General features: G+C 39.9%; 1 protein-coding gene across 2 annotated transcripts in view; it reads left to right on the top strand.

The window, feature by feature from the left end:
- CLSTN2 (calsyntenin 2) overlaps nucleotides 1-12,131 on the top strand; it is a 694,230-nt gene that overhangs the window by 580,661 nt on the left and 101,438 nt on the right. For both annotated transcript variants that reach the window (XM_048863731.2, XM_075132232.1), the window contains one exon: nucleotides 3,166-3,351. In XM_048863731.2, coding sequence (XP_048719688.2) covers nucleotides 3,166-3,351 — 186 coding nt within the window. The remainder of the gene's footprint in view (nucleotides 1-3,165; nucleotides 3,352-12,131) is intronic.

Below are 12,131 nucleotides of genomic sequence, written 5' to 3'. Positions count from 1 at the left end.
AGAGCCTGGGTGCTCAGGATTACATTGCACTCCAGCACTGCCCCTTTCCTGTCCCAGAATGCCACCTACACTGAGGGCAAATGCCATGCTGACCTTAATACGTCGGCATTAAATCCCTTTTGTGTCTGCGCAGGCAGTGCAGCTTGGACTTAGGCAGGGCTGAGGCCCCAATGTCAAACGCGGATGAAAATACTAGCAGCAACACATACTGTGATGCAAATGTACATACAGCATGAAAAAGCAGTGGCTGAATTCTAGTTGGGATTTTACAGTGGAGCTTGGACAAATGTGAATACCTAAGACTATGAGGTTGGTATAGTTCTAGTCATAAGTGATCTCATTTGCCAAGTGGAAAAGTAACAGGAATAAATGAAGCTGCACCTCTTTAAATCCCAAGAGACATTGAGGTGACAATTAAAAACAAAACAAAACAGAAGAACAGAAGCCCTCCATTATTCTACAATATGAGTATTGACATTTTTATGGCCTATTTTATAAGCAACACCTCACACAAGTTTAAAGATTGTGGATTTGCAGACAGATGTGTCAACCTTAATTGTTCAGTCATTTTTCACACATCCAGTGATGAATATTTTGCATGAGTGCCAATTCATCTAAGATAGCTAAGAAACCATAAAGTGGCCAAAATCAGAGAAGTGCAGAACTAGTCTGAAACATTTTAAATAGTTTGAAACTCACACTGTTTGATGATTTGTGGGTGTGGGAATAGTCTGTAAGTAACTAGAGAATGTGAGAATAGAAGGAGCCATGATTCGTCTGTTCTCACAGCACATATATAACAGCAAATGCTCATATTTTTGAAGTGAAATGTTAGGAAGTAAATTACATTATTTTCTAAGCAGTCTGAGAGTGTAAACCTGAAGTATTTTGGAAAGGGTGGAGAATGCAAATCTGTTGATATACTGTTATACAATTGACAACATCTTAAGACATTCCACGGAATTAGTTATCTGTTAGAGGAAGGAGTTTCAGGCAAATGTAGTTATTTTAAACATCCTATAGAATAGGTATAGTGAGCAAGGCATGATTGCCTTCTAATAATTTTGAATAGTGACCAACACATCCTAAAAGCTTTTGTTACAGTAAGTATGGAACATCATGTGCAACCTTCATTTTCCCACAGGCACAGCTTCAGACAATTAATAACAAAGTATTAAATGATTAATCTCTGTCTCTGGCAAGAAAACAAGTATTTGACAGATAATCGGATAGACTAAGCCAAATTTTTGAAAGTGGCCAGTGATTTTTGGGTGCCCAATTTGAGACACCTTGAAAGGGTTAGCTTTTCAGAGGGTGAATGCTCAGAACTTTCTGAAAGGTCTTTTAAGGTGTCTCAAATTGGGCATCCCAAATCAGCAGTAGCAAGAGGCTCTCTGGAGAGTATGTAGTGAAGAGCAGTTCTAGGCTCAGTTCTTCTTTACTCACCGTCTGGAAACAATTGCAGTGAGACCTGGTGCCAAGGAGTTGTCTTGGTACAACCTATTTACAGTGGAGTAAAACCTCAGCATGAGCAGGGTGAAGATTCACTATAAAGCAAGTGGAAGTCTATTTAATTACTGAATTGGAGACTTTTGTTTCTACCACCCGATCAAGAGAACTTCCTTGGATGGTACGTTCCCTTTAATCAGGTTTGATTGAATGTTCAGACTTATTTAGTTTATTCTACTAGCAAAGACCCACTTTGGCTAAAAATACTCCAGAGAAGCTGGAGCTATGCACATTACAAGATTGATCTGTCTGAAAAATCTTCCAAATACCCAGATGTACAGATTAGGCAGACACACATTAAGCAGGCCCATGACTTTAAAAGAATTAATGGTTTAATCTCAATATTAATGTGGCACCTTTGCTTTGTTTTGTAATAAATTATGTACCTAAAACAAGTGTATTGGCTGAAATGTAAATTGGAAATATAGCTGAAACACACTCATTTTTCTTAATTTTAATACAGCATTCCTTTGGTGGGATCAGTAAATCAGAACTACCTAATCCCTAAAACAGCTTGAAAACACCATATTTATTCAGATTTAGAAACTAAACATTCCAGTTGAAAAGGTCAGTGGCACAGACAGCATGTGCTATAAGATTGGTAACTTCTCAAATCTTCTCAGTTGTGAGACAGCTGGATAAACAAAGCATGGATCAGCTAGGTCTGGCTGTAAGCCTGCAGAGCGCCTTCATCTGTAGCTTTCTGTCATTAGTAGTTCACAGAACTAAGACAACATTTGGAGAGAGAAAGGTGGTGCTGTGGATGGGTACACTGGCCTTTCACATCTCCAGACTAGAGTTGAAAAGCTTTTAATCATGAGTCAAATGAAGCTGGTGGTCATATCCTAGTCCTTAGCGGACATTTGCTCATATCACAGAACTTCATAATCTGTCATAATTTGGCATGATTGACAATATTATTCCCAGGAATATGATATAAGCAATGCCATTGCAGATCAGGAATGAGATGTATTAACAATTCTTGTCAGGAAACTTACATAGTGCTTGCCTAGCACTAGCCAGCAATGTTATTACTTCACTGAGCACAAAATACTTTTACAAATAGAGTAACATCTTTAAAAAAAAAATAGAGCAATTAACTCATTGATGCTTGGGTCCAAACTTTATGGTCTCTGTCCCAGCAATGAACTTATTGAACTGGCGGGGCAAAGCAGTGGCATTTTACAAATCAATGAGAATTCAGTCTTCGAAGCCCATCAAGCTTACCTGGTCAATACTAGAAAATGTGGCTTATTTTAAATGTGCACGTCACATTATTCATTCGTTGTCCATTCGGGTCTCCAGTTAGGTGCCTGTGACATGTGGTTCAGTATAACTCAACTAAAACACGACTCTGGGTTAAGCAAACAAATCTGAAGTTCTTTTCTCCTGAGCTGACAACCCTGCCATGAAACAGCTCTTCCTGGATCTCCACTGCACAACCCGGTGCATTTATTTTCTGCTAAACCAAGTATCTTAGGCACAATATTGTCTCCATAGCACCAGAGCTCAGTGTCTCCAACACTGTTCTCCAACTGCCTCCTCTCTATTCTCTCTGCTCTTATCCAGTGCAATTCAGGAAATTCTTCTAATGTTAATCACCATACTCCTCTTTTTTTAATTACTTTGTACTGTGGATTTATTTTTATCTTGCAGACTGGAACAAGCGTATTGAGTATAAGCCTGGCTCTGGCAGCATACCTTTGTTTCCCAGCATTCATCTGGAAACCTGTGATGGACCTGTTTCCTCAATCCAGACCACTATTGAATTGCAAACCAATTACATTGGCAAGGGTTGTGACCGAGAGACATACTCTGAGAAATCACTGCAAAAATTATGTGGTATGTGCTTGGTTTTCAGTTTACTTATTAATTCCTTTTGTCCAGATAAAGCACTTTTCCCATAAACACAGAGACCAAGTAGCTACTGTATATGTGGTTTTACAGATGCACAATGCCCATTATAGCTAACTGACTGGTACCCATAGGAATTAACAAGATGGCATGATGTGACATCAGAGGTAGTTCCTGCTTCTCTTTTCCACTCTCTTTTCATTACGTATTCCGATCTTATTTTCAATTCTCCTCTCCTTCCTCTCTTCCCCTCTTTATCTTCTTTTCTTCTTCTCATCCTTCTCCCTTCCCTTCATTCATGATGTGGATGATTTATTATTTCTATTTTGGCGGCACCTAGGGCTCTGATCCGTGTTTATCAGACCAGGAGCTGTACAAACAAATAACAGATTATTATGAAGACCTTAGCACTTCACCCACATGAAACTGTAACTCCTATTCCAATGACACTTTCTAATTTCATTGCACCAAACAAATCCACCTAAGAAATGTCATGCAGTCCTTTGCCAGAGTTTAAAAAAAAAATTGGAAAGTTTGGGAGACTATGGACAAAAGGAAAGGAGTACTTGTGGCACCTTAGAGACTAACCAATTTATTTGAGCATAAGCTTTTGTGAGCTACAGCTCACTTCATCGGATGCAATGTGGAAAATACAGAAGATGTGGAATATAGAAGATGTGGAAAATACAGAAGATGTTTTTATACACACAGACCATGAAAAAATGGGTGTTTATCACTACAAAAGGTTTTCTCTCCCCCCACCCCACTCTCCTCCTGGTGGGGAGAGAAAACCTGGATTTGTGCTGGAAATGGCCCACCTTGATTATCATACACATTGTAAGGAGAGTGATCACTTTAGATAAGCTATTACCAACAGGAGAGTGGGTTTAGGGGGTGGGGTGGGGAGAAAACCTGGATTTGTGCTGGAAATGGCCTACCTTGATTATCATACACATTGTAAGGAGAGTGATCACTTTAAATAAGCTATTACCAGCAGGAGAGTTGGGTGGAGGGAGAGAAAACCTTTTGTAGTGATAAACACCCATTTTTTCATGGTCTGTGTGTATAAAAACATCTCCTGTATTTTCCACAGTATGCATCCGATGAAGTGAGCTGTAGCTCACGAAAGCTGATGCTCAAATAAATTGGTTAGTCTCTAAGGTGCCACAAGTACTCCTTTTCTTTTTGCGAATACAGACTAACACGACTATTACTCTGAAATATGGACAAAAGGTATTTCAGAGATGGATAGTTTCTACAAAAGATATTCTGACTCAGTGAAGAGTTTCCAAATGTGTTTTGCCCCTTTATTCAGTAACTCAATATAGGCTTGAACTAGATGCTCCAAATTTGTTTTGCTGTGCAGGTATCACCAACAGGAAAAGTGTCCTGCTATTCTTGGAAGGCAAGAGGACTATTTAGTTAGTTATTAGTTAGTTAAGAAAAAAAGTATTTTGATACACCTATGACCTGAAATTTTTATTTCTATGTGTGGACTCTGGTATAGTTCCTGAGCATTGGAGTGGCCAGCACTCCAGCTAAAGGCTTGTGTAAGATTTTCACTTCAGGATGTCAACAGACTGTCAAGCCACACTGTAGAGCCATGTACACTTTACCTTGTGATGTCTGCAACCCCAGGGTGTGTCATTCCTAAGACTTGTATCTGAACTGTCATCAGTGTGCGGTTAGGCAGTCTACAGCTCCAGAGTGCATCTTTCCTAAGACCCATGTCTAAGCTTCCATGACATGTGTTCTAGGATACCTACAATCAATACAACTTTTCCATTTGAATTCATAACTTTTCTGTTGTACTCTATTAATTGGCTTAAATTTGCTTTGATAACACCACTGCAATGCTGCACAGATGTACAGATCAATAAACTAACCCTTTAGAAAATAATTTTGGGCCTGAAAATGTCTCAGGCAACTTTACCAAACATTTTTTAAAAATCTAAAACATTTCCCAGGCCAAAAACTTTAATTTGGGATTAAGATTATAAATATCTATCAGTTACTTGGAGCGTAAACAAGAAGTAAAAGAATGTTATTGTCCTCATAAAATCTACAGATATTAGCTTGGAAATTGCACAGCTAAGGTAACACAAACAACCATAATTTTACTCCTGTATCATAATCCAACTAACAGAGATACCACAAAAGCATGAGAAAATCTGTCTACAAGCAGCACTCATCTTCATCATATTAGTGATATTAAAACTGAGACATTGATCTATCTGGGCAACCTGTTCATAGATCAGTGGTTTTCAACCTGTGGTCCACGGACCCCCAAGGGTCTGCAGATTATGTCTCGGGGTCTGTGAAAGGTTGTCATTAACATAGAACAGTAGTTTTCAACCTGTGGTCTGTGGACACCATGTCTGAGATTTCCAAAGGAGTTCGCCATTCAAAATTTGTTAGTGTTTTTGCAAAAGAAAAAGTTTGAAAACCATATTGATAGACGATTGTGTACCACTTTAGCTTTTAAATAAAACTAAACGTGTCTTCACATTGCAGTAAAATACTCTTGCCTTTTTCAAGACCCATTGCAGGCATCAGAAAAACATAGGTTTATATGTCTCTTCAACAAAAATTGACTTCATTTGGGTAATCATTCAGGACAATTTCACCAAAATACATATGGTTTCAGATGAAGAAGGGTTACTCTGTAAGATTTAGAAAAGATATGTAGCAACCATATCTGGGGATATGAATCTTTTAAGGGCAGGACCCAAACTAAGTAAGTTATATGCCAGGAATGTGGGATGACAGGGATCATACATACATGCAGTATCACTGATACATGTATACAAAAGCAGAGATTCTCAGCTCAACACTCTGAGGAAACTACTTCAGCAAGCAAGACTTTAGACTTAAACTAGGTTTTGATAAGAACTTTACTCAAGGTGGAAGGTTGGTAGATTTAAGGGGCAGAGTTAAGGTTAGATGTGAGTTTCTAGGCTTTCTCGTTCAGGTGACACTTGAAAAAGAAATTCCAATCTTTCTAATGTTTGCTTTTTGAGTAAACTACGTTTTTAAAGGGCTACTTTTTCCCCTTGAGTAACTGATAAGTATTTACAGCCTTAATTCAGGGTTAACATTTTTCCTAGGAAGAATATCTGCAGGTTAAAACTGATAGAGAGAGGCACGATCATAAATACTTCAGCAGGTCTTATAGTGTTAGTGTATCCAGTAGAGGAAAGTGTTTTGGAAGATGGACAGACACAATGACTAACAATACTGTATTATTGCTTAGGTGAGAGCTATTCTCAGCACATCTATAGAGGAATAGAATCTTTAAATCCAGAAGAGAAAATAGATGGAATGCAAAATATCATTGTAAAATGGGAAAAATTCAAATGGACTCAAGGATATGCTCCTGTGTCTGGATTTCCTGTGTTCATAGAGAAGAGTAGATGTGAAAGACAGACAGACAGATACTGATGACAGGAGTTTGCTTGAAAGGGTTATAAAAGAAAATGAGTTTTGCATCAGAATTGCATTTGGAGTGGTTTAAATGCCTGTATTTAGTATTTACTGCCTGTCCCTACTTCAGAGACGGCTCATAGGAAAGCAGGTTAATTATGTTTAGAAAACTGTTTTCTCCCAGAAATGATCTGATCGTGTGTAATAGTTTGAGGAACAAATTCTTTGAAAGGAACAACCTGCATATCTTGATGTCAGTGAAGTACCATGCAATTGCAGGGAGAGTGCAATGTTGAGTGATTACAGAGAAATGATCACTTGTGCCACATAGAGCACAAGACTCTCTCAAGCCTTTGTAATTAAGGCCCCAATTGATAAATCATGTGTTCACTGCTTAGCTTATCTGGTGGACATCCAGTGAATTCAACTGCTGAAGAAGGACAAGACATTAAAATGCAGTCATTTATCTTTCTGTTCATTTATACCTGCCATTCAATGTGCCAGTGATTCACTCCCACTTTGACAATCAAGGTATGCAATGTAATTTCCAGAAAAGATCGGTGTAACAGGAGCTTTAAAAAAAAAAGGGAATCCTCAGCTCAGATGATGAAATTATGCTTCTTGACTCATTTTAAAATATAGGGAATTTGGAAAAAAAAACTATAGTCTTCTGCAAAAGTACAGTACTCCTTCCCACCCCACCCGCTACTAAAATAACGTTTAGACTAAACAAATCAGTTAAGGCTGGACAACGGGATGAATGATCATGCTGCTATTTCCCTTCTCCCAATATATTTGTATAAAAATAAAATCATAGGGAACTGCTAACATCCCCATTTGACAGATCGGGAGCTGAAGCACAGAGATATTAAGGGATTTGCCTAAGACCACCCAAGAAGTCTGTGGCAGAGCAGGGAGTTGTACCCAGGCCTCTCAAGTCCCAGTTGGTGCCCTAACCACTAGGGCATCCTTTATATGCTAAAGGTCAGCGTTGGCACAAGAACAAATTGATATAAACTGGTTGTGAACAAAGTCAGGCTGGAAACTAGAAGAAGGTTTCTAACCATCAAAGGGGTGAGGTACTGGAACAACCCCCCTATAGGAGTTGTGAGGGGAAACAACTTAATTAGTTTTAAGAAAGAGCTGGAGAAATCTGTGAGTACAATGAAGTTGCTTGTGATGGAAAGAGGCAAGGCCCAGCAGTCCTGCGGTTCACTTCTGGTTTATATCGTAAGTTCCTAAAAGCCCATGCTTCAGGGTTTCAGCTGGTCACTTGCAGGGGTCAGGAAGGGACTCCCCACTGCCACACACATACCCCAAATGTATTCTGGTTTTGTTTGTTTTAATCTCCTTCCTCTGAAGAATAAGGGATGGCCACGGCTGAAGATAGGACATTGAACAAGGCACTGAGCGTTCTCTGTCTCAAAGGCCTGGCTGGTTGGTTTTTGCACATGTACTCAGGGTCTAACTGATCACCATATGTGGAGTCAGAAAGGAGTTTGTCCCCAGGTCAGATTGGCATTTTTCACCATCCTCTGCCACGTGTGAGTGTGAGTGACTTGCCAGGATTAGCTGGGTGTTTCTCATTTAATCATTTCGGCACCAGGCACTGGTGCACGTTGGTCCCTCCTATTCTCTGCCTGTGGCACATAATAGTCTAATCTCCTGTGGGCCGTAACACTATGGTTTAATTTTGGGCTTAGTGTGTGGGTGCTGTGGGTGGCCTGTGATATGCAAGAGGTCAGACTTGATGATCTGCTGGTCCTTTCTGATCTTAAACTCTGTGGCTCTTGTGCAGCACCCACTAAAGTCAACGAGATCTATGGACACCAGAGGAGGGAATTAGGCCTTTAAGACAGCGTTAATAAAGGGAGGAATGACATCTCTTGACATTTGCATAGCATGAAACCATTTACATCTATTTTAATCAATAAACTGAAATACCCTTCCCTCGCCCCCCAGAAAAACAGCAAAAAGTATTTAAAAGGTTCATATTAAATATTGCCAAACCCTAGGCAGCAGTGCATTGTGGGCTCTCTGTGAGGTAAATCTGCTACAAAAGATACCCTGAGCAGAATATTGAGGTGCTTCAATGAGCAGCTGTCTGCTGCTGTTGCCTTGTGAAACAAAGTGCTTTGTGATTTTCAGAAGGTGCTAGCTGTTGCAATAGATGATAACATACTTTATGCTGTTTTGGGGAAGACACACCCCTTTTTTTATTCCACCTCACACACTGTAGTTATGGTGAGCATCATGTTACTGTAGGAGAGAGCAGTTGCTAATGCTCTCAAAAACAATGTGACAGGATTGCATCTGTGTCCCTTCAACCCATATATTCTTGCCTGCATGTTGACTTTGCCCTCCTTATTTGATTCGCTATTCCTGACATGGTTGCATAAGCACAGACAGGATTTGCTCCCAAATGGTTAAAGTTTTATAACTTTAGTTTGTTTTCTCTAATATAGAAACAAAAATTAAATTTGAAAAAGGGAGTGCTTCAAATGGTAATTACATATGAATTTGCATATAAGTCATATCACCAGTCATTTTTTTGTATTTTCTAGGGTTAAATTAAAATCAGGTGATTCCAGGCTACTGACAAAGTCATAGTTGAGAATTAAATATCTCATACTGAAGAAGGGAACATCTCAGGAATGTGGGTCCAACAGTTACTTAGCAGGGACCCTGTATAAACTGTGCCAAAACTCAGTAAAGCTCCATGAGATGCCACGTATTGAACATCCAAATCCAACATTGTTTTTGGAGTAAATCTCCGCACAATTATGTAAAAAGAAAAGGAGTACTTGTGGCACCTTAGAGACTAACAAATTTATTTGAGCTTGTTAGTCTCTAAGGTGCCACAAGTACTCATTTTCTTTTTGAGGATACAGACTAACACGGCTGCTACTCTGGAACACAATTATGTAGGAATTGAGTAGGAACCTCCCAGTTTGGGGCCTGATTCTCCAAGGTACTTAAGCAGGAGTCTGACTTTAAGCATTGGAGAAGCCAAACAGTGCTATCAGACACTTAAAGTCAGGCTCCTGCTTAAGTACCTTGCTGAACTGGAGTCTTAGCAAGCTATTTAGGAAGCTTATTTGTTCATTTGGGAACTTTCTCACAGTTTCACTCTAACTGAAAAATTAGATCTTAGCATGATTACCCTACTAAATGTTTATTGCTGCCTCTGACCATGGTGCAGGATTAATAAAGAGACAGAAATGTTTCTCCATGATCCCATAAATTATTTAGTACAAATCTGTTTTAGTTTAAAAACATATTTTTTCTTTAATACACAGTTCTTTGCAAATTACTTCTGTGGCCTTTTTTAAGTTTAAAAAGAAACAAAGGCTGATTCCTTTAGAAAAAGATAGTGTTACTTGTGCTGTGTGCAAGTAAAGTATTTTTAAGTGGCTTGAGCAATAAAAAAACAAATTTACAAAGTTTATTATAGATTGTGCCATCTGGATAAATTGAGTTTGTTGTTTTCCAATAGATAACATCTGTGTATTAGGCAGTGCAACCTGGTGTGTTATCCACAATTACTGCTTATAAAACAAACACAGTTTGTCCTTGTGCACAGCTTCCAAATATATATTTTTAGGTTTGATGATGCTGCCACTTGGAAATGACTTTTAAATGAGATTTGTTTTAAAAAAGAAAACTTGTTAGAAATAACGTAAGGGTGGGGAAAATATCCAAGAACTTCAGAGTTATTAAATGTGACAAATTCCACCACAAAGGTGCATGTTGATTATTACAGTATGGTAATTACATTAAAAAAAATTGGCTAGGATACAGTCCCCACATACAGCTAAACACCGAATGCAACACTAGAGGTTAGGGTGTTTCTCTGCTAGTTGGTGGTATCTCATTAGTTTGAGTTGTTTTGGTTCATTCTGGGATTTCTTCTTGACACTTTTTCTTGACCAAGGCACCATCAGGAATGTACAAATTCTTCTGGGATGCCTAACCCACGCTAAATACTAACCTTGCTAACCTTACCAAGTAAAGGCTCCACCACAACAGACCATTAGTTATCTCAAAAAGCTGCCTGATAATGGTAAACCTTAAGAAGGATGCTATGTTTCCATGACCACCCAACTCTAAAGAATTTTGCTAACTTATTAAGATCTTCTACGCTGTAGCATTTTCCATGTTTGTTTTTCAAATTGTCTCTCCAAAAAATGCTGGGTAGCTTATAGCCACTTCATTAAACATTCACTTTTTAGAAAGCGACTGATTGACCTCCGTCATGAGCACCCCTTCACTCTCTCTGCAGTCATTAGGGTACTTAGGGTAACAGCTATCAAGGATGTATTGTATGATACTGAGGGTAAGTCTATGCTACAAGTGCTATAGCTACAGCATTGCAGCTATGCCACTGTAGTACAGATACTTCATACAGCGATGAAAGGGGGCGTTCTGTTGGTATATCCACTTGGTAGCTATGTCAGTGGAAGAATTCTTCCATCAACCTACTTACAGCTATTGTGGGGGTCAGCTCCACTTAATTACATCACAACGGACACAACATTTTTCTTATTTACTTTAGGTGTAGATGGGGCCCAAGGGTTTTACGAGGGGACTACAAGAGTCTATTACAGTGATATAGGGTGACCATGTTTCCCTATGCTGAATATGGGACGCCTGGTAAAATTACTCGTATTCAAGCGAGTCCAATGGCAATCAGTCATAGAAACGTTCAAATTAACATCAAATTGACTGAGCCCCTGTTAAAAACAAATACTGTGTAGTTGGATTCTTTTATTTACCTTCTTATCTTTAGGGCTTTAGGGCTCACGTAGAGAGGGGTAACACACACACCCCTACCCCTCATACACACACATGGGGAGGGGTGACACACACACGCTCCCGCACACCTCTCACACACCTCCCTGCCCGATGCTGTCTGAGACAACACGGGGCGCCGTCCTGAGACAACACGGGGCGGGGGACACATGCAGTCACATGCCCTCCCCTCCAGATTTCTGCCACCAGAATGTGGCCAGCAGCAGCTTTTTCTCACTGTGAGGGAGGGAAAGGATGGGAGCTGCTTCCAGCTGCAGGGAAGGAGGATGTGGGGGAGGGGAAGGGATGACCTGGCCTGTGTCCTTGCAGAGCTCATCTCTTCCCCACCTCCCCCCACCACTCCCATGTGGCTGGAAGCAGTTTGTCCCTTCCTGCACACATAGTGTCAAAAGGCAGCTAACCCCTCCAGGTTGCTGCTGGCCACCAACATAACCTAGCCGCCCCCGGCTACAGCTCGGGCAGGAAGGGGTTAAGCCCTAAGGATGCATTATGCACAGGGGCCCAGGGAACCTGACTTCAGGGGCTTTGGCAAA

The sequence above is a fragment of the Caretta caretta genome, chromosome 9 (assembly GCF_965140235.1).
Source record: "Caretta caretta isolate rCarCar2 chromosome 9, rCarCar1.hap1, whole genome shotgun sequence".
NCBI classification, from domain to species: Eukaryota; Metazoa; Chordata; order Testudines; family Cheloniidae; genus Caretta; species Caretta caretta.
Note: the sequence above shows the minus strand (reverse complement) of the source record. Positions and strands in the feature narration are given on the sequence as shown.